Raw genomic sequence first — 23,413 nt, forward strand, 5'->3', positions numbered from 1 at the left:
GTTTTACTCCTAAAGTACTGCCATCGCCGCCTGTCCTCTAGCAAGGCTTAGGACAGCCTGTGTGAATAACTCAACGTAAAGCTGGCATAAATCTCAACAGAAGAAATATCTTTTATCTTTAACCATTTACTCCCACTATAGGAATAATGGCAGTTCTTTTACATTTACATATAACTCTTGGTTGGTTGTTCTGATTTTTTGTTTGTCTCTTTATCTTGGCACCTGCATAGCAGAAAACTTTACAGTTCGTTACAGAAGTTTGCCCCTCTCTCTGCTCCTCCCTTTATTTACTCTGCTGCCCCGGAGGATTAGCAAGCAACACCCCCAAGGTCAAGAGAGAGTCAGGTGTTACCCTTTTATGACGGATTATAGAAATAACAAACATGCCTGACAATTTTATACAGCTGCTAGAACGGGTTTAGTTTTCAACAAATGAAGAATTTCCTCTTTTTTTTCTCTTTTGTATATTAATTACATTTTACAAATCTTTCTTTTCCCCCTTTCTTTACTTTCCCCCGAACTTTTCTTTCTTTCTTTTTACTTTTTTTTTTTCTCTCTTTTATTTTTTTACAGCAAAAGGATCGATCACCAACATGTCCACTGAAAAGTCCGGGTTAACAGAGTTTGGCTGTCATCTGGTCCGACTGTTTGAGGATCTCGGTGTTGTACAGGTCTAGCGCATGGTTCACACGGATAATCTCGCTGTTGGTGAGTTTCAGGCGGTGCTTGAGCATACAAGAGAACAGATCCAGCTGGGGCTTCCCCGGGGCCACAGGAGGTGCCAGTCTATTGATTCGGTCCCGAATATCCAGCAGCAAGAGCATGACGGAGGAGGAAGAATAGAACTGCCCACCTTGCGTGTATGACTGGTTGACCTGCTGCACCGCGCTGCGCAGGAGGTCGGCGTTAAAGCGCAGGCTGTAGCCGTACACCTGCACATCCGAGATCTTGATGTAGAACTGACGCTTGGTGGGGTCAGAAAGGTCCACGGGCCCTTGGCCAGTCTCGTTCCGCAGTAGGGAGGGCAGCCGAGTCCGGCTGCGTAGGTAGATGTGGACGGTCTCAAAAAAGGTTTTCCACCGGTTGCCCAGTAGCAGGGTCCAGTTGTAGCACTGGCTGTTTTGGAGGCGGGTTTTCTCCCAGCGTGGGTAGCCGTACTCCCCAAAGGGCATGTTCCAGCCCTCGGAGTGACTCCCGCTGAACGGGTTGACGTAGACAAAGAACATGGGGTCCAGGCTGCTGTTGCGCATCTGGCAGATGCGCATGGAGATCCCGATCACCATGTGGATGAAGTCCATCCGGTTCTTGTTGCTCTTCAAGGTGAGGGACATGCGCTTGCGCCACCTGGGGTCGAAGAAGGTGTCCAGGCGGATCTCATTGCTGATGAACGTGGTGTGCACATACAGGCGAGAGTCCATTTTCTGCAGCAGGTACTTCAGCTCTAGGTCTTGGAAGTCCAAGTCCGTCTCAAAGCTGATGAACTGCTCGCTCCGCTCCGAGTCTACGTTCTGAGGCTCGCAGCGACCCCGGTAAAGCTTATAGCCCTTGTTGCATGAGCCGCAGAGAGAGATGTTGGCAAGGCTGCACATGGCACAGCTGTTGTTGCCCCCAATGATGCAGGGGATGGGGCGCTGGCACAGGCTGGTGCCACCGTGGCAAACGCAGCTCCGTTGGCTTTCCAGAAAGGTCCCCCAGAACCCATTTTCATTGCAGTAGAGCAGGGATTGGACCCGGGTAAGCCATTCCTGTATTGTCCTGCAGGTAGGAAGAAGAAAACATTAGCATTATAGAGTATTACAGAGTCTTTGGTGTTGACATCTTGCTAGAGCCACAGTGTTTTCAGGGATATCGTTGAGGCAAAGCTCGCAGAACGCTGATGCCCTGCCATGGCATCTGGGAGCTATTCCAGTCTATTTCGAGACTGAATCTTTCATCTGCTGTTTACTTGTTTGAAGGAGAGCAAAAGCCCTCCAAGAAATAGCTAGAAGTTAGAACTGAGGATCTGAAATCTTTCTTTTCAGGCTGCTCTATGAGCTGAGACCAGCACAAGGATCCCATCAGCGCCACAGCGACAAAGTTCAGCTGTGGGAATGGAGCTGATAAAGCCACGCCAGAGGCTGAGGTGCTGTCAGATGTCACAGGTCAGCACAACTCCTAGGCTGGCAGGAGAACCCTCCTGTCCAAGTCATTGGCAATTCCCCAAATCTCCAAAACCAGACCTGTGACGGGATAAGGCAAAGCCAGTGGTAACCGCTGCTTGTGGCACAGAGCTCAGTAACAGCAGAAAGGAGGGTGGAAGTTAGGGTGCATAAAGGCAAAGCTGCTACAACAGCTTCTCTTTAAAAAAAAATCTGCTGCTAATTAACCTCTTCTACAGCCTCTCCCCTTAACAAGCAGCCACACTTGCCCATTCCCAGGCCCCACCACTCCCCTAATTGCTATATCAGTACCCTCACTTCCACGTCCCTGGAACAATTCCCAACAAATGACACTGTAACCCACGTTTGCTTTTTGTATAACCCACCCGTAATGTTGCCTTGCTGCTCCCCCTCCATCCCCACCACCCCGGGAAATCTCATCACAGCAGCTCCTTTCTGAGCAGCCTTCGGCAGAACCAGCCGCCTGCTCCCTCCCCTCCGCCTTCCCCCCCCAGCTAATGAATACTTCATTGTCTCCTCCGGGCAAAAAGTTCTTGGTAGTGTTGCAGTGAGAGGACTGGCTAATGACAAATTAAGATTCAGTCCCTGTAGAATGGGAGGAGTGATTATGGACAGAGGCTCTCACAGCTGGATTAGTGAAATTCACGGCACCTGCATCGCCTGACCTCCGAATAATCATTAAGCTGTAGGCTGTATCAAAGAAGGCATTAAATGATACAGCAGCCAAGAACAGCAAGATGATTAGGAGGAGGCTGCGAGTGGAGGGATGAGAGTATAAAACAGAGGAAAGTGCTGGAAGGGAAGAAATAATCAAGGGGAGGGGAGAAATGTGCAGGTAAAAGGAAAAATGAGGGAGAAATGGAGTGGGCAGGAGGAACGGGGATGGAGAAAGGGGAAAACTGAAACAACAACAACGCCTGAAAGACAGAGGACAGGCAAGAATGAAAAGCAGCAGGAAGAAACTGAGTGAAAGGAAAAAAAAAGGAAGGGCATTAGCAGGAAAACTCTGGATGTAAGGAGACACAATTTTCTCTTTTCTCCTCTGGTGAAGGGCTTCCAGAGTCTCTTTCCCCTATTCACAGCTAACGAGAGCTCCCCTGCTAGCAGAAAGGACAAGGCTGGCTGGGGAGCTTGGGAGCAGGACAGTGACCTGTATAAATATCTGCTGTACAGGGAGACGGTGACAGCCCTGGTCCCTAGAAGAAGTGCAAAGGGCTCCTCCTGGTTTCTAGGACAGCTCTGCTTGGGAGGAGAGGGGACAGCACAGCACAGCGTGACTGCAAAACACGCTGCTGAGAGCAACAAGCGTGCTCAAAACCAGCCCCTGGGGGCTGAGTCTGCCTTCTGCTCACAGGTGAAATTTTGCTCACTTTTGCAGCAATACAAATATTTTTTTACCCCACCTGAAGCCCTGCAGTTCCTGTTTGGAAAGCCAGCCAAATGCTCTCGACTTTAGCAAAGCACCCAGGTTCCACATTTCAATCTCCCTAAGGTGCTGTGAGCCCACCTTAATTCCTTCACGTATCTCCTTGAGAGCTTCTTTCTTTGTTTCTAACCGCTAATCTAAGTATGAAGCTGAGGGATAACAAGCAAGTGGAGGATGAACTAAAACCAAAGCAACAGTCTGACATATCACAGAATTATTGAGGCTGAAAAAGACCTCTGAGATCATCAGGTCCAGTCTATATGCACCTGGCTGCCTGGGGTCACTGAGTTAGTGGAACTGCTGAAGGGAAGCACAAGGTGCCTGCATGCTGCCTCTTCTCATCTGGTATCTCGCGAATGAAACCAGTAATTTTCCTGCTCCCCAGTTCAACTTTGTAAAGGGAGGATGGGAGGAGATGAGGAGAAAGAGGTTGGGGTTTTTTTTGGTATGTGTGTGTGTGTGTGTGTATATGTCTTAGCACTCAGCAAAGTCATAAGTAGGACAAAAAAAAAAAAGAAAAAAAAAAAAGAAAAGGCTACCCACCATCTGCTGATGGCAGCAATAAAGGACATAATTAAATGAAAATGCAGAATCCAGGGCAGAGCTGGGCATCAGCTACAGACATGACAATGGGAAGTGTGATAGAGGGAGAAAGAGAAAAAAAATGGTACAAATTACCCTGTTTTTCTTGCAGCTGGGACAGGATAAGACTATACGCAGGACCAGTTGCAGCCCTTTAGCAACTTCTTACAACGCACATGGGATGCGTCAGACTAACCTGAATCTAACCAAGGGATGTCAGGGCACAAGGAAGCTGAAAAGATCCACTGTTTAAAAGCTGAAGGCCAGCAGCAGAGTAGCCTTTCGTTTTAATTTTAATTTTTTTCTCTTTCATTAAGGAGTCATCAGTCTATCTTTCACCCTCTTAAGATCACTGCAAAAGTTATTTTCCCTAAAGTTTGCTACCTCTGCCACTTCAAAGTATAAAGTACGAGAGCATGGGAAATTAAAAAAAAAAAAAGAAAACTGTGTCTTCAAAGGTCACTGTCAAGCCATTTTACATTCAACTTTAATATCTTACATTCCAAAAGGAAACTGCAAAAAATATAAATTTACATCCAGGCAAAGCTGTGACTGAGAGTTATTTTGCAGGGGTTTCTTGTTGCTCCTCACTGGATACAAGCAGTCCCCTGGCGGTGCTGGGACTGGGAGCTGGGTGATCATGCAGAGCTGTTCCACCATTTAAATCCTATTTCTTGTGACAAAAAAAAAAAAAGCGCCTTGCAGGACAGTGTTGGGCTTTCAGATGAGAAGCGAAGGTCAGGGTATACAGAAAGGTGATGAATAATTTTCTTTCCTACTGTCTTGTAGTCTTCCAGGATTAATCAGGTGTGGGGAGGGGAAGAGGCTGATGGGTGTCCCTTGAGACAAAGATGCAGCTTGGTTATAGATGGTGTCTGAGCTGACCAGAAAACCAAGCCATACCAAACCACAAATGAACCGAATAGAAAAAAGAAAAAAATAATAAACCAACCAAAAAAAAAACCACACCGCAAAAAAAACCAATCTAGCAGGACAGAGTGTTTTTTTTTTAATTGCAAGAAAAAAATAAGGATTTTACAAGTTTTCCTTTGTGAACTCACCTTTTACTTTCCAACCAGCACTAGCTGCTGTGGAGGTAATTTTGGGCTTTCTGTATGGAACAGTGAAGTGAGAAATGCTATTTTTATTCTCAGCAGCTGTGAGATGTATTCTTAAGTAATGACAATTTGGCTGGAGCCCAGAGCATGTATCAGCCCCCCCTCCCCTCCTTTGGATGTTATTTATATTTTTACATCCAGTGTTTTAAAATGCAACTATAGGTACTCATTCAACATTGAAGCTTTAACAGCTGAGGAGTGGTTTATTTTTTAAACCAATAAACTTGCCTGCAAAGAGGTGTTTTTTTAAGCAAAAGCGGTGCAGAGCAAATACAAATATCTAGAGATTTTTTTTTCCTTCTTAGCTATTGCAAAAGGTCATGCAGAATCAGCCTAACTGCCAAAATCCCTACTCTTCCTTTCTTTTGGAAACTCCACCTCTTCTTTTCCCTGAGGAATATCAACAGCAATGCTATTTCTCTTTTTTTTCTTACATTGCTTCTGAATATATTAAGTAGGCTTACTATTATGTGTATTAAACAGAGGCTTGCTCTTAACAGAACTTTTCCATCCTTTCAAAGCCACTGGGATGCTGTAGAAGCGTCTGTCGTTCTGTATAGTAACAATTAGAAAATTAGAGTATTTCCAAGCCCTGTGAAAAGAAGGATGAAATGCACACCTCTTCCGCTACACATCTGTCTGCCGAGCCCCGCCCCTGCCTAGCTACAAATGCAGAATGACAAATACGAAAAGAAATGATAATATGCCTGGTGATGTTGACTTAAACAAATCAAGCACATCAGTCAGTTAAAAACCCAGCTGCCATCATCTGTTTCGTCCTCCTTCCCCCGGATTTTCCGCATTAGTTGGAGGCTCCCTTTCTGCATGGCTGACTTTGGAAAAGAGAAGAGCAATGCTAAAGACTTATTTATCCGAATGCTTTGCAGCAGTGTGGTTGGCTGGCTATGCTGCTACTTCACCTTATTGTTGCTGTGGCACTAATACTACAGCAATAATGCCTGGACATGCTTGTGACTCCTCCACCCATTGGCTTGTTTGTAACAGCTCAGCCAATTGGCAGGAATGGGCCAATTTTAGGAAGTTCTCCAAAGACTTTTTTTTTTCATAATCTCTTAATAGGTATTTTTCCTCATCTCTAATAAGTCCATCGAATCTTTGTCCAGAAACATGAGATTTCATGGTAATTAAAGAGATGTTAAGCCCTGGAAGAGTTTCCTGAGCAGCAGAGTGATGAAACGAAACCCCAGTGTGTTTAGCAGCCAGGGGGCTGGAGAATAACAAGAGAGAGCAGACAATCAGATAATTTTTTCCTGAGACTGCGTATTTAGTTAATGAAGGAGGTAAAAAAACCCAATTCCTCTACAAATACCAACTTGGCCTGACCCTTCCAAGAAAATATTGAAGAAAAGGCACTTGGGAGTAATTTTTTTCCCCAAGTTTTTCAGTGTGACTTCACTCTAGACAATATAGAAAGAAACAGCAAGAGATGTTTGTTACAATCCACAGATGCAAGTTTCCAAAAAAATTATTGGAAGCAATCTTAAGCTCAGCCATAGGTCAGGGCTGGAAGAAGCCAGCAGGAGGTGACTATTGGATATCAATAGTTGTTGGGGCTGTAATGGAAAATCTACTCCCTCCTTCTGTAATAACCTTACTAGGCTTCTGGTCAGTGCAGTTTTGCAGGTTCACTAGATGTGATCTATTCCAAGTGAAACTAAAGCTTCTCTTTCATTCCTTGAGGAGCACAACTTAAAAATGGGCTGCAGCATCTTGAGCTCCATATGTCCACTTTAACAGCAAATAGAGGCTTAAAGCTTGGCTGTGGTACATGAGGCAAAACTTCTTAAAAGGCATCTTGGCTGTCTGATACCAGCCCTGCACCATTCTTGCAGAACACTACAGAGTAAGTGGGTGCCTTCACCTGGGTAGGTGAGACCACACAAAAGGGATGTGAATACACTTGTGTATGTGGTAAAGGTTATTTACCTCTCCAGAAATTTCAACCCACTGCCAGACTTTACCTTTTCCCCCTAAACCTCCACGTCAGCACACCCTATGTCCAAACGCTTAGGCTGTTGGGATTAGGTGCAAGCCCAGGCTCAGCTCCCTCTGTCACCCATCCCCAACAAAGGATGAAGGTACCTTTCTCTAGGCAGCTGGTGGTTAGGATTGTGCCGACACCGGACACTGAGGCCAAAAAGTTTGCGGGCAGTGCGCTGGATTTTCTGGCGCTGGGCTTCCAGGGAGCTCTGCAGCAGCTTGTAGCGGTTCTGCAGATCCCAGTCGTTCCCCCAGTGCTGGTGGATGCTCCCAATGGTCAGGAAGTGGTTGCTAGGTAGCCTTTTCATGAAGGATTTAAACTCATCTGGAACACACAAAGAAATACAGAGGTTTCTGAGCTGTAACAAAGAGCTTTTCATTAGAGGAATGGAGAAACAGCAATGATAGAGGAGGCCGTCAGTGCTCTGCTAAAGGAAGGGGTTAACTCACTGGTCTGTCATTCCACCTTAGGAAGCCCACTCATTCCAGGGCTGTTGCTGCTCCAAAATGGGAAATGAAACATGGAGAGTATTAGGGCAAAGCAATACGGTTCATGCGTACATGGTGGAGAAAAAAAAAAAAAAAAAGAACAAATTCCCTAGAGCATGGGGTTATAGTCTAGGGGGTCATGAACAAAAAGCAGGGAGTTGTAATCATTGTCAGTTAGAGTTCTCATTTAGATTGTTTTTCAGCTGCTCCTAAAATGCCGTTTGTTGTTGAAGTCAAATCACTTTGGCTGTGGCATTTTAAAAAAAAAAAACAAAAGAAAAGGACAGGAAAAAAAAAAGCTTTCAGAAATCCCCAGAGGAAGGGTTTGGATTATGTTAAAATGCCCTGTTTTCTCATTTCTCAAAAAGGGCATTCTGATTGTTTTGGTTTTTTTCTCATTTTGCTTCATTTGAAGTTAAATGAGTTGCTTTATGTAACACGGAAAATAAAATAAAAGTTTGCAGGGCTAAGGTCAGAACAAAATGTGTCACTTTTAGCCAAAGGAAAAAAATTAATTGATCCAAAAATATGTTGTCAAATGTTGTTTTGCGATCACTTTACTTCTGTTTGATAACAACAACAAAAATCATTATGTAGGGTTGGTTTGAGGGTTTTTTTGCCAAAAACCAGAAAATCTGATCCCGTTTCTGTTTATGATCAACCCTTTCTTCCTCATTGGGAACATATGTTGTTAAATGTTGTTTTGCGATCACTTCTGTTTGATAACAACAACAAAAATCATTATGTAGGGTTGGTTTGAGGGTTTTTTTGCCAAAAACCAGAAAATCTGATCCCGTTTCTGTTTATGATCAACCCTTTCTTCCTCATTGGGAACTATAGCTTGCTTAGACTGATTACGAGGCTGAGACATTCTCATGTGAAAAAAACAGATGGTTCCAACTTTCTCAGTGGAAAATAACCTAATTTTTGATACCAAAAAAATATTTGACACACTAAGACTCTGCGAAATGCAAGCAACGGGCAAACAAAAACACGATGAAGTACAATACAGAACAGAACAAGGTTCCGCAGGAGAGAACAACCCCACAGATCAGTGCTGGCTTGGAAACCACCAGCTGAACAACAGCTCCTAGAAAGGTGCTGGGAATCCTGGTGGGCACCATGCTGAAGGTGAGTGAATGCTATGGCCTTACTGGTAATAACACGAACTGCATACTGGGCTAAACCGGGTAGTTTCAGAAGGTTTAATATTCCCTTCTTGGCACTGCTGGGGCTGCACCTGCATTTCTCTTACAGACGCCCAACTAAAGGCGGGTGTTGAAAAACTGGGGAGGGCACAACTAAGGGTTACCGAGATGGTCAAGGGCTTGGAGCACAAGTCCTGCAAGGTCAGGTGGAGGGAGCTGCACTTGTTTAATCTGGTGAAGAAGAGGCCAAGAGGCAATCTAATTACAGCCTATAGAACTGCTTAAAAGGTACTTAAAATACAAAGGGGGAAAACTCTTCTTATTAGAGACAGATGATACAACAAGGAGTAATAGACAGTTTGCAGCTTGAGAAGTTCAAATGATTTATTGAAAACCTTCCTTACTTGGAGGCACTGGAACATGCTGTCTAGAGAGAGAGAAGAATCTCTCATTTTAGACTCGATTAGACAAAAGCATGGCTGATATGACCTAGTGTTTGTGATTGTCCTATTTGTGGAGGAAAGTTGGACTAAAGATCGGCCATATACCCCACAGAGTATCCAAGAAGAAATACAGACATCTTTTCCTAAGTTATAGACATTGTTTTTCTTCTTTTCCTAATCTTTTTGTTAAAAAAAAAATTCCTTCATCCTATTTTCAGAAGAAAAAGAGCACAATAGCAAAAAAATATGCATAAAATGAAAGCTTGTAAAGGCTAGTATGTTTGGTTGTGGGTTTTTTTTTTTAAAAAAAAGAAGAAATAATCTGTAGAATTATTGGAGAAAATCAGACCAGATAATTTACAACCTATTGTACAAAGCTTATAGATATTTGCATAACAGATTTCCTATTACTCAGCAACTTGAAGTTCATGTTTAACTGCCTAACAAAGAATATCTCTGCATTACTATGATTACAAAGATGGCAAATGGATGTTCCTGTCCTACTCATCGCGTGGTGAAACCGAGCACCTAATAAAAATAATTATCATCATTGCACTATTGAGATCCACAGGACATCTGCTTGATTCTTTTCTTCCCCAAAGATAACCGAGAGATTTATTTTTTTTAATCATCTCTCGGGTTTTCACTCGATTTGTAATGCGGCTTTCAGTGCCCTTCTCCTCCCCGAAAATGATTCTCTCCTGTTCAGTGGTCCTCCGAAACTATCATCATGTATAATTGCTTCTGTTGACCATGCTGGTTACTCCTGGTACCTTTCAGCAGTAAAAGCCTTGCATTTGCTTCCCGCCCCTTATAAATCAATTTCCACAAAAGCCTGTTTGTTCAAAAGACCAAGCTCTTTTCCCTCTGATGATGAATGTGCTACATTTTTCATAGAGACGGGTAAGGGAGAAATTTCAGTGCAGTGTGCACATTTTTGATACCGCAGTGCAACGTTGGAGGAAAAATAAATGAGCAACGAAATCTGGCAAAATCAAAACTGGATGGGGTTTGTTTTTTTAAAAAAGGGAGGGGTGAAGAAAAACCTTCCTAAAATGAATAGTTTCTTTATTATTTATTTATAACGACCCCTGGAGGCTCCAACCAAGACTACAGCTGCATTGTGCGAAGCTTTGTACATTTATGGGAATAGTTCATTCTTAACCCTGAGGATTTCCAATTAAGTAAAAAGTCTGTTTGCATTTGGTTTTATTTTATTTATCTTCACAGAAAAGGCTAATGATGGCTAGGACTACATCTCCCATAATGGAACATGGCCTCTCTTTTTGCCGAGTCACCCAAGTCCCTGCAGGCAGCCCCATGGCAATGACTCAGCAGTGCAGGTGGTAGGAGCAGAAGGTGGCATCCCAGGGAAGTGGCTACGTCAAAAGATCTTTCAAAGATCAAACTTTCATTTCTCCAGCACTTGTCTTCTCAGTTAATAAAATACAAACAAATCACAGTTTCATCAGAAAGCAATAGTACTGCAAGAAAAAAGGGGAAAAAAACCACACACAAAAACAAGCAACCCGTGGCTTTTAATCAAAAGGCTGTTTTAAAATCCAGAATCACAGTTCTCATGCAGAAAATTGTGGCCAACCATACTAAAGTGCCAAGACTAAAGCAATGTTATTTTTCTCAATTTATGCATGAGCAATGGAGCACAGAACTACGAGAGCTGCTGAGCTCATTTAAACCAGCACCAGTTCACTGCAGACTCCTTGACTTTGAAGACGCTGTCCCAAATCACACCAACTCTTGATGTCCCCCCACACGACTTTTTCAAATTGACGTAGGAATCCAACACGCATCAGAAGCAGAATATAGATTTTTTAGCCAATCGGCAGCCTCCTGTGCAAATGGTATTTGCTTTCAGAGCACTCATGCCTTTCAGCCCACTTTATTGGAAAAGCCTTCAGATGTCATTAGAGATTTCTTTTCTGCTGTTCATAATGAAGAAAATCCTCTAGTTATTAGGAACATTTATTAAAACAAAGAAGCAAAAGACTAATACTAGAGTCTTTCATGATAGCAACTTCCATCTCAAAGGTTCACGCATGATGCAACAAAGTGATGAATGAGATGCAGCAGCTTTAAATATAAAGATAATCACTCCATCTAGCCCTGAAAAGCCTCCAGCCCTGAGTGGAATATGGCTACAGCACAGCAGAGATTGCACTGCAATGTGTCACTTCAACATGCCAAATAAAAAACACCTTCCCCTGTAGAAATCTCAAGGGGAGGGAGACTGAACACAATTATCTACCACAGTCTTTGCTTAGATTGAGTGCAACAAGTACAGGTTGTAACAGTAAAACAATCATTTGGGACTGCAACTCTTCTCTCTCCATAGGGCTCTCATCTCCTAAGTCTCTGGGTTTGATTCCCTGGGAACGTAAAGGGGTTTGATGAGTGGTGGCCAACGTGTGGCTCTTGAGCATCTTGTGGCAAGATCCTCTGCCAGATCTAGCACCTAGGTAGTGGCAGAGCTGTGGTAGCAAGCACTGCCAGTAATCCTTACCTGTGTAGTGCTGAGTCAGTAGAAGCTTCTGAAAGCCACATTTCTGGTTTGGCCCGGTGTACCTACTCCACTCAAGAATCTGTAGAAACTTCCCTAAAGCCACTGATCTCTTCAGCTAGTGACCTGCTTTCTGGAGCTGCCCCAGTCTCATGGCTGCCCGTAGTATGTGGGAGGGATCTTATCATGACGATCATCAGCCTTGGACCATTAACTACTACTCTGACTTTGCTCAGCTGAGCACCAAGTTGACAACATGAGTTGGACATAAGAATCTGAGCAGCAACGGACACACCAGCAGGGTCCACATACAGAAGCAAATAGCAGTCCTCAACAGCCCATTGAGGACACATCATAGGCCACTTCATTTCAACCATTAAAGGGATTAAGGTGACCTTCAACGCGAAGAAAGAATTTGCTGTGAGGAAGACTTCTAAAGAAGAATTTCTCAGTGCCTGGAGCTAGCTAGTCCCTTCCTCATAATTTTCTTTCCTAACATGGAGACCCGGATAGTTATGACAATAATCCTCAAAGAAAATGTGTCAGAAAGTGACTGGCTAGCACTAAGAGATGAGAGTCGGCACAGGGATAAGTTCTTAAGCCCTTGAAAGTGCTTATCATGTAAGTATTACAGCACATCCACCATGGGTGGTACCAGCACCATCGCAGAACAGACTCCACTGACACCCCCTGCATCACGTTGGGAGAAAGCGGACAGAGAAGAGAAATGTTCACACCAGCAGACATAGCACCGTAGGAAAAAGAAGTCATTTTCCCTTCTCCTCTCTGTCTCGAACAAGGTGTCATCTGGCCTATGCTCTCTCTCCGTAAATTGCCTTTCACCAAAGCAGAATAAATCATTCATGCAAATCTGAAAAGCAATTTCTGCATCATTCATATTGTGGAAGCTTCTCTGTAGAACTATTAAAGAGACACTCTGAGCTGGTTTGGTATGAAGAATCAGATTTTTAATCAAACTAATTCTTCCATGAAAAATATCCCCTTGCATGTAGAATTACATATGATACGTGTTTTTTCCATGTACGTGTAACAGAAAAAAAAAAAGGCACTCCCTCTAAACTACGATTGTGGTTTTGGGTTCAATATCTTCTATTTTGTTCTCCAAACTGAAGCATTATATTGAGGGAAGAAAAGATGTGTAAGTGGTACAATGTGATATGAAATAAATCAATTGGAAAACGTGTTTTGCTCGGTTACCTGAATTCTCCAGATCTTTATAGGCTTCTGTCCAGGTCTTGGCCATGTTTGCTAGCGTGTACTCCATGATCTGGATGTCGGTGATGGGGCAGTTGCACTGCGGGAACTCCTCCGCACACTGGCAGCCGCACTGGCTGTTCCGGCAGATGTACTCCCCCTCACCATTGCACATGATGTAACTCAAGGCAGACTGGACAAACTTCTCTTGTAAATACTGAGGGAAGATGATCTGGAGACCTGGCATTGAAACGAGAGGCAGGGATGTGGGAGGGGAAAAAAAAATAATAATAATTTTTTTTTTAAAAAAGGCAGGTTATTTCAGGTATCTGTTCTTCTTTTTAAAACTTGTTTCATTAATAGGTTAGGAAAGGGAGGCTGTAGAATTAAGAGCTGCCGGGATATTCCTCTTGGAGCTGTCACGAGTACGGAAGGTGAGGAAAAGATTGCATGTCTCCAGTGCAGGTAGAGAGTTAGCTGAGAGCAGAGCCCATCTGCTCCACAAGAGAATGGTAACAAATAACTTCTCCCTCCCCAATGCCCAGTACACACCCTTCATCCCAGTCCTGGATCTCAGTACAGTACAAAGCATCCAAATGCAAAGCCTCCCTTACTCCCAGGTGTGGGGTTTTTTTATACCTTGCAATCAATTGTTAGTTCAGAAGTGATGAGCATTATGCTGTTGAGACATGTTTTGAGAGAAACTAAATAGGTTTGGTACCACAGAAACAAGGAAACTACACACTGAAAGAGAAAAGAAGAAAGAAAGGAAAACAGAAGAAAGGAATGTAATACAAGGAAGGATTTATAAAAGACCCTTGCAGAGCTAAGTGCCCAGCTCGCACAGTATAAATACAGGGGCTGGGTACCTCAGTCCTTTCAGCTCACTCCCTGCTAGGAAAGGCCACTTGCCAAATCCTATAAAAGTACAAATGGATTTAGTGCCAATGATTTCAGCAGTGCTCTGAAGATTTACATTAGCCAAGAGATCTATCCCCATGTCCCTTTCTCCATAGCAAGTGTTTGTGTGTCCATCCATCTGTGCAGGTGTAGGTGTACACTTGCTCAGGACACAATAACAGTTTAAGTGTTTGCCCTGTGCACAGTGTACACGTTTTTCCATCCTGGCCTTCTCCACCCCCTGTCTCCAGGCTCCCTAGAGATGTCCCTGAGGATTCACAGCTGTTTCCTTCTACCTGGCAAGTTCTGCTTGTCAGACTCGGTCAGTGTCTGCAGCGCACAAGGCAAAGACAGCAACAACCCGGAGTGAGCCTTTCGCAGGCAGCCTGGCCCTCTCGCCTTCCTCGTAAAAGGCCCAGGGATTTTTGGAGTGGCAGATAAAGGAGTTTATGGCTTGAACAGCAGCACTGAACTCCAGTGCAATGAAGGCACCGGGTCAATTACCCATCTGTTTGTGTTTCTATTGCGCTGAATTACTGTATCTGTGGCTGACAGCTCATTGGAGTGGAATGAAAATAAGACAATAATTCAGAGGATGAGAGTGTGCAGGAGGGCAAGAAGGGCTGCGACTCCTTTCAGGATTTCAGGCCCATCTCTGTGATGGGTCACGTTCACCTCAGACAGGGGAAAAGCATTGAGCAGTGCCCCCAAGACCCCCATTACCCTTTTGCTTTTGGTTCCACAGAGACACCTCATCCTTGACAAGGTCCCTCTGGAAGACCAAGTTTGGGGGGGGGCGGTCAGGAGTCCGTTGAAGGCACAGGGACCTCTGCTTCCTCTCCCCTTCTGCTGTTGCCAGGGCACGGGCTTTGCAAGCACCATACCCGCTGGCAGCAAGCTGCCTCGGTGTCTGACCTCATCCACAGCCAAGCACGGAGCGGTGGCAGCCTCCGGCAGGATGAACATAGAGCAACCCTCATCTGGAGAAGATGGTTGTGACACTTGCACAAGGAAGGATATCAAGGCTGGCGTTCGGAGGCACTGCATCGCTCTGTTCTGCAGTGCTGCCCTGGGGAAGGAAGGGAGCACGCAAGGAGCTGACCACAGCCTACAGCATCCTTGCACTCTCCTCAAAACTAGCCTAAGGAGGATCAGCATCTTCAGGTCCTTTTGGTCTTTTCTGAGATGTTTCTCAACAAGAAGCTCAGCTTTTCTCCTGTTGTTTCCAGGAAGAACTGGAGGTCAGTTTTTTAGGGTGTTTTTTTTTTTTTGAAGAGACCACCACAGAGGGATGGTCCGTTTTCAAAGCTTCACACTGACATCAGGGATGGCCCCACCTGCCAGGCTTTCCCTCAGAAGAGAAAGTGCAGTATTATTGGAGAACTGAGATCTACAAAAGGGGCTTGGAAAGCCTGAAGGCTCCTGTACTCACTGACATTGCAAGCTCACAGGAGAGGGGGGGCTGGACTTCTTCATGTGCATTGACCCTGCTTATTCATGGTCCAGGTCCCACGAATAAATCTTTCCACTCTCTGCTGCATGGAGGAGCAACCTGCCCTGGCCTCAGCCTTTGAATATGAGGCCCAAATGGCTGCAGGCTCTTGAGCTCAACATATTTTCTCTTTGGATTTTAACTCGCATAACAGCACCAGCAAGCTGTCTGGTCCCAGCTACAAATGATAGCGGCTTTGGAAATTTTATTTTTTTTTTTTCTTGAAGGGAACAGCATTAAATAAAGCAACTAAAGTCTCATGGAAAGCACTCCGTATTTCAAGGGACATCTGTTCTGTGTCTCAGCACATGCAGGAACATGAATACTCTCTAATGATTCTAATATGATTCTCTAATATGATTCTAATGTCCAAAACGGAACACGGCCCCATACTACACTGCAGAGTGCCTCATGTGGTTGTTCACTTTCTGTCCATAAAATTTAAGGTTTCTAAAAAAACCCCCCAAAAATCGCAAAAAAAGTCAAAAAATAAACAAACAAACAAACAACCCCATTTCCAACATAACCTTCACTTGTAGGAAATAATCTCATACTTAAGAGGCAATCAGACCCCCTGTGCACTTAGCACCAATTCAACAAAACACTCACAGAAATACTTGAATCAGGCAAGCAGTTCTGCTGGAACCCATGCAGTTAATTGTAGCATTTAACAAGCAGCACATATTCAAATATGTGCTTAGACCAGGACTGCAAGTGACAGAGATCCTGCTACTCACTGAATCACAAATGTGCATACACCTGACGCAAAGCCCTAACTTTAAAATTGCAAACATGCTGCAGGGATTAGATGTGCCTTAGAGCTCCTTCAGCCAGGAATTTCCTTGCAGAAGCCAATATTAGGTTTACTGAAACACAACCAAGACTGCTTTCACACTTGTACACTGACACATATATATAAAAAATATATTTAAAAGGGCAGATTCACATCAATATCTTTGGGTTTGTACTGAGCATCCTTATGACCAGATCCTAGCAAGGTATTTGACAAGTACTGGGCTAGGAGCATCTCGCTGAGTCCTGGTACCCTCCTCATTCATCCATAGTTCCCTACCTCGTGACAAAATCTTGCTGAAATTGAGATGATCACGGCTGTCAGTAAAGCACGAGCGTGATCAACCATTTTTAAGGTAATCTTTACAAAGATGAGATTGGAAGAAGGCCATACTGGCTGAGACCACTGCTCTGGATGCCTCAGTTGCCACCTCTAAAGCAGGAAAGCCGTACTCCAAAGGACTGTAACAGCACACCAGCCCCACAAAGCAGCTTGCAGCCAGCCATGATAGTTGGGAAAGGCCTGTTGCCAGCTACAACCTTAATAAAACATTCCAAGATGCTGGGTTTTTTCCTGTAAGAAATTTCTTTTAATATTGCAAAAAGTAAAAAAATACTATATAAAAAAAAATCTTCCGGTGTTGTCTACTGATACAGCAACCTCATCTCAGCAGCCAAGCAGCAGGGCAACCTGGTCTTCAAGACTGAACCACAGGACAATTTTCATGGGGTGAACACCTCAGCTCAAGTCAGGGTGCACAAGGAACAGGCTCATCCTCCGCTGCACCCTTGGTAGCAGATAACAGATGCAGAAGATCAGCTTGCTGCCGAAAAAACTGAGGGAGAATATCTTAGTCTTGAAGGTAATTTATTGATCAGGAGGAGGAATCCTGCCACACAGTAAAGCAAAAAGTTCCTCTTTAAACATTAAGAGCAGCACAGATTTGGTATAGTTTTGTCTTAGATAACTACAGGCAGAATATGAAGTGCCTGACAAGGGAACGTGTCCTTAATTCACCTAGAAAAACTATTAGAGAGAGATGTTTGGCTTTGGACTGTATATAAAAGGCTTCCTGCATTAAAAGTGGTAAATTTTCCCAGCTCTAAATTAGAGCAATTTGAAACATTTTCCACAGAAGAGTTCTCTGTTGAAAATGCAGTTTCATTGAAGCATTTTGCGAGAGCGTGTTGACTCCAAAAGCACTTTTGACAGGGAAAGGTCTGAATGTATTTTTCATACTTCCTATTTTGTTGCACTGAAAAGCTGAAATGTTTTGTGTTGCCATTACTGCTCTGCCTATCTTGGCAAAGGCTTTAATATTAATTGTAATGTAAATTTTAATCCTCTGCTATCACATTTGACGTAACAAACTATCCAATATGCAATATTTCCCATTTAATGTTGCAAAGTTTAGAACAGCAGATTTTAGCTTATTGAAAGGGTGCCCTCTTGCAATACCGACATAGACTGTCACACTGTGCAAGAGGATATGTCTCTGGAATTTTAATTTCCCATAACATTTAAAAAAATGGTGCTTTTTTTTTTCCCCCTCAAATTTTCAAATTTCACTTTTACAGGGAACTCACGTTCCTGTTTCCCACCAGACTGCTGCAGGGCTGTTAACACCTTCCCCTCCCCATGCCCTGCTTTGCTCCTGGTTTGTAACTCAGTGATGCTTTTCTGTCCATATAACCACAGGTGCAGAGTCAGACACCCCGCGCTGTGCACGTATCCAGGTCTTCCCCTAAATCTCCAAGCTGGCTGAGCCTCCTAGACCCTACATGCAGGCACGAAGGTCGTTTAGCTCTGGGTCTGCCCCTTGCATCTGCCAAAGGGCACATCATTGAAACCACAAGTCTCAGGGCTGGGCGGCAGCAGGCAAGTTCAGAAACAGAAATTCTCCCTGTCACAAAGACGTTGCTCTTTTATTGAGCCAGCCTCGGAGCCAGAGTGACACGAAGGTAGTAACATGGATTTCTGTCAGCAGCTCGTGCTCGGCTGCTAATCAGTTCAGAGGAGGCTCGGTCACAATCCATTACCTGCAGCCCTGTGACTAATTCCTAATGAGGTCTCTCAGAGCAGAGGAAGGATCCTGGGTAATTACCCCAAGAACTGCACTCCAGATTGGGCAGAAAACACTCAGGTGTAGCTTTAAAGGTCACTTTGTTCTCTTAGGAAGAGTTCTTACCTTTCTCCCTTACTGTCTCTCCCTTGGCTTGGGTCTAACCTCTCTCTTTGCAGGGTTATGCCATAAAGCTCCACAAAACCCATGGGGTTGAACCCTGAGCTCCTCTGTCTGCTGCCATCAGCAATCACAGCCTTATACCTCCTCTCTCTCCTAAGCCTTCTCTCCTCTTCCTGTTCCTTCTCCCTCCCAGGCATCCTGCTTTTTCTCTTTTTGGATCAGATAGTCAATAGAGATCTATTGATTTACTTACTTACCAGTTTGCCTATAAACCAAGCTGGATGCTTATTTAGCTGCTTGCCTAGTTACCTGAGGTGTTATCCTTGGGTTTTTATTACCAGCAGCCATCATCACAGTATATAAAAAGCTTCAAATTGTTTATTGTTAATTAGGTAAGAACCAGAACTCAGTGATTTAGATAATCACCGGAATAGTGAAATCAACCTGCCTATTATTTTTAAGGCATATAATAACAACAACAATAATATATCCACAACATGACTCAGTAAATGAAACCCAGTTTCTGTGAAACCAAGATTAAAACAGCACTTGCCAAATTATACTCAAAGCGGAAGATGTAATGTAGCCCATTCATCTGAAAAATTAAAATTTGTGCAAGTACAAGGATTCCAGAAATAAAACCATCTGGGCAAATGAGCAATTAAATCCCACATTTCCTTATTTTTGTCAAGAACTTGGGAATAACCTTAGCAAATTACACGCCCAGTGAATTTCCTTCTTCTACTGAAGCTGACTTCTTGCTAACCAGCATGTATTTATTTATTAATTTAGTCATGACCTCTATCTGTTGACTTCTGGACTAGCTCCCCAACTGGGACTGAAGCCATGGCTTCTAGCATCCAAACAAAACCTCTGTGACTTTTCCCAAAGATTATGGTCATTAGAGAGTCCTAAAAGCTGATCTGCAAACCCCTTACGCAAATCAACAATTTGGGAGGGGCAAAGGGAGACGTGGACAGAATGTCCCTTCAGTATTAACGGAAAAGGTCACATGTTTCTATCAGTGTATGTGTAACACACAAAAGCCCATCAAAATCCAATGGCAGGGGACACACAGACACTTCACTGGGGTCCAGGCATGCTTCTCATGCCTTTATCTCAGTCCCTTTCAAGCCCTGGCTCGGCTGTGCAACGTCAGAAGCAACCTGAAGCCACCCATCCTGCTTCAAGGAACTTACAATGAAGAAGGCGATCACAGCTAACAGTCAAGGAGAAAACATCAGAAGAAAGGCCACCCCTCTCCCATTTCATCCCCCCACTCCATGCCCTGTGTTACCATCTCCCTCACTCCTGTGCCCTACCTTGCAGGTGGAGTTTGCTCTCAGTGCTTTGCAGAAGGACAGAACTCACAGAGTCCAGATTGTCATAGCTGTTACAGCCCAGGGGGCCAGTCCGAGTTTCTGTTACCTATGGAGGATGTAGGAGGGGAAAAAAAAAAAAAAAGACAGTGTTCCCTTTGATTGCAGCATCACGTCTTCCCCAGGCAGGTTCAGACCTTGTGACCTAATGACCCCTCATCACCAGCTGATGCAATCCAAAACACATCTTCCCTAACTGGGAAGAAATGCCTCACACTGGACAAACATGGCTAATATTTAGCACAGTCACAAGCAGAGAAAAAAAAAAGAGACAGTTAATTGCATCTGCTTTCTTTATGGTTTTGCATGTTATTCTGGGCTTGGCAATGAGATCTTGCAGATTGACATTTCTCATACAGTATCTCCATTAGAGAACATCAGAAGCCAGTAGAGGAATTATTCCCTGGCTTCTCTTATTGGAAAACAAGATACAGAGATGGATTGCCAGCCCACAGTGGTGTCTAGTGCTCCCACAACATATGCACACACAACATCCTTGTGCTGAGGATGGATGGAGGCACAGATGACCTGCAGTGCTGTTGCTGTGGTTGTTGCTGTTGGTTTCCAGCCATAGAGGAGAGCTGCCCTTCCTGAATTCACAAAGGGCGATTATCTGCTGTCACTGTTTCAATATCTCAATTCGATTTCCCATCCAGAAGGGAACAGACTCAGCCATGAGACACCACAGAACAATAACAAGAGCTGAAACCTTTCAGAAATGGCTAACAATGATGACTCCATCCACATTGTCTTCCCTGGAGTGAACTCTGCAACAATAAAATCCCTCCCCAGTATAGGATGATTGCTTTCAGAGAAGGCAGCCTTTGTCTGCAGAGCCATTTTCCCTATTTTGTATGCTCTGAGCAGCTCCCCTTCCTTTCTGCTGCAACCCCCAAGCTGTCTCTCAGTCCATTTCATTCCATGTCTCAGTAATGCCACACTGAATTTTTCACCTTTTCTTATAGTAAATTCATCTGAGAGACGTTTAGCTGTCATACATCCACCAGAGGAAAATATTTCTGGGTTGCATGGGCTTGCCCATTTCACAGACCTGCCTTTCCCTTCCAACCTCCATCACTGATCTGGATTATCTGTTCCCACCTTCCCTTCCAGAGGTCACTGCCACACACAGTGAAAGCCTCCTGTCCTTTGTAACCATCACACTGAATGCCCACCTCTTTTCAGATATTACTGGCTCTGGGGAAATCAATTCTTCAGTAATGTCCATTAGAGAACAATGTACCCTGGGAAATCAGCGTGGGAACAAAACAAATTGTGGTCAAAAAAAGCATCACAGTGGACTGGCAAAGTCCTGCCCCAAATCTCTATGGTATTGGTAGGACACACAATCTTCTTTCTCTTCCCAAGGGAAGGTATGGTACCTTAATTGCTCCGGTAGAGATCTGGATCTCATGGAGTCTCCTCATGGTGCCATCACGGTCTACAAAGTAGGAGGAAGCAAGCTGGTGCAATGCTTCGACGCTCTGGGTAGCGTTTCCCGACTTTCTGTCAAGGCGACTTTTGTCCATGTACATGGTCAAGGCCTCCTCTCCTGCAGCAGAATGAAAAGGAGATTTCAGTTAAGGCCCAGGAGGCTGCCACGTATGGTCATCTTAACAGGAACACATGATGTCACATGTTGCACCTAAAGAAAGAAAAGTCTGACACCTAAAGCACTCGCAAATGAACTCTCCTGAGTACCACAACCTCAGTGGCTCTCCTCTATTCAGACAGAAGGGCCAGGTCCACCACACCTGTAGATCAGCTTCACTGAACCAAGGAGATAACATCTGGATGTTTATTGGCCAGCAGAGCTTTACCACAACTCCTCATCCCACTTGAGGAACACCTTTCTCTGTGGGAAGTGCCTCTAGAGTGATGCACACCTGACTGGAGAAGATGCCACTTTCATGTAATTCTCTCTGGCCTGATTTCTAGAAGGAACAAATGATGATTTCAGTTGCAAATGGGACATCAGGGGGGCGGTTAGCTCAGTCAGTTAGAGCATGGTGCTGATAACACCAAAGTCGCGGGTTCGATCCCTGTTTGGTCCCCATGTGTTGCCTGATCTAGTTGAGAGGCATCCCTGCCCATGACAGGGAGGTTGGATTAAAGGATCTCTGAGGTCCCTTCCAGCCTAGGCCATTCTGTGACATATAGGTGAGTCCAGATGAGAAACAAAAGCTAGTTGTGCCTCTTTAGTTTCCAGTGACCATAGAAAAGGATAACGGCAGGAGGCTGAGCGGACAGCAATCAGAGGAAAGGGCAAATAAAAAAGCTGATTCAAGCCAACCACCCTTTCTGCTTTTTTTTCCCCCTCTCTTAGAGTCTCATCTAGTGAATCTAAGCAGAGAGCAAAATACATTGTGCAAGATAAAGGACAACAGGTGATTTTAAGATTATGGAGAATCAGGAGTGAAGCAGTTAAGACCTGAGAGCACCAAACATCCTAAACATTAGCAGAAACCTGAATCTAACAAAAGGCATATGAAAAGGACACAAAGCTGAGCAGTAATATTTACCTAAAAGTTCAATTTGTGCTGTATGAGCCAGATTAAAATCCAGTTCATTCTTAACAGAAGACTGGTATTATAGAAGGAGTAAAAGGGTAGAATACCATCCTGCATTCTTAACATCTGAAGTTTTGATTTTAATAAATGAAGAGAACAGGTAGCCTGGGTAGGAATGCACCATTTCTACACAGCTCTCAACGAGAGGAACAGTTCTTGTTCTGATTTGATAGATGAACCACTGATGAAAACATTGCCTCTGGCAATGATAGCATGGTCAAAAACACACAATCAATTTTTAGGTCAAGAAATATTTTGCTCTTCGGTATATTTTGCTTTTTTTAAGAGAACAAGCGCTTTTCTTAAATATTCCTATTAGCTGAAATTGTTTTATTTGTCCAAATAATTTATTTTATTGCATTCATTAAAAAAACCCCCACAAAACACAAAATAAAAAAACCCCAAACCAAAACAAATAAAAAGAAAAAAAAAACCACAATAATCCCTCCCTCTTGATTTCCCTGGAAATTTTCCAGCTTTTGTCTGGAAGACAAATGCCTGAAAACAAACCCAAAATATTCTGGCTAAAAATCAAAATATTTTTATTGGATCACAGTTTTTCAAGCAATTGATATGTTGAGGATTGACTCTTTGGTGGAAAGAAACCCTTTTTGGTGGGAAGAAAATGCTTTTCCTCGAAAGAATTGATCAGCTGAAATCTTTTAATTGGCTTCACGTGAGCTAAGTGGTGAAGTTTGGCATGTAAAAATCTTGTTGAAAATAACTTATTATCCTTTGGCCACAATCAAAAGTTGTGGTAGTAACAGTATAATCATTGTTACTTCTCAAAAAAATCACTTCCCCTGGAAAATGACCCGTTTTGATTTCCTTTAGCACCATTAAGGCTCTTCTGCCTTGAGGAGATTTTGGCAGGGATCGAGGCTCTGTCACATCAGGCTCTATCCACACAAACAGCAGAAAGATGGTTCCCAGCCCAGAGGATTTAAAATCGATGGATTTGAGGAGAAAGAACAGGTACAGCAAATAATAAGATG

The 23,413-nt window shown here is 43.7% G+C and overlaps 1 protein-coding gene across 1 annotated transcript in view; it reads right to left on the reverse strand.

Moving 5' to 3' along the window:
* Positions 1-534: 534 nt before the first annotated feature.
* Positions 535-23,413, reverse strand: part of BRINP1 (bone morphogenetic protein/retinoic acid inducible neural-specific 1) — a 57,008-nt gene continuing 34,129 nt past the window's right edge. The window contains exons 3-7 of the mRNA XM_009871281.1: positions 21,231-21,400; positions 19,792-19,897; positions 13,103-13,339; positions 7,389-7,611; positions 535-1,755 (exon numbers count right to left, since the gene is read on the reverse strand). Coding sequence (XP_009869583.1) covers positions 615-1,755; positions 7,389-7,611; positions 13,103-13,339; positions 19,792-19,897; positions 21,231-21,400 — 1,877 coding nt within the window. The 3' untranslated portion in view covers positions 535-614. The remainder of the gene's footprint in view (positions 1,756-7,388; positions 7,612-13,102; positions 13,340-19,791; positions 19,898-21,230; positions 21,401-23,413) is intronic.

Source organism: Apaloderma vittatum, unplaced genomic scaffold (genome assembly GCF_000703405.1).
Source record: "Apaloderma vittatum isolate BGI_N311 unplaced genomic scaffold, ASM70340v1 scaffold6486, whole genome shotgun sequence".
Lineage (NCBI taxonomy): Eukaryota > Metazoa > Chordata > Aves > Trogoniformes > Trogonidae > Apaloderma > Apaloderma vittatum.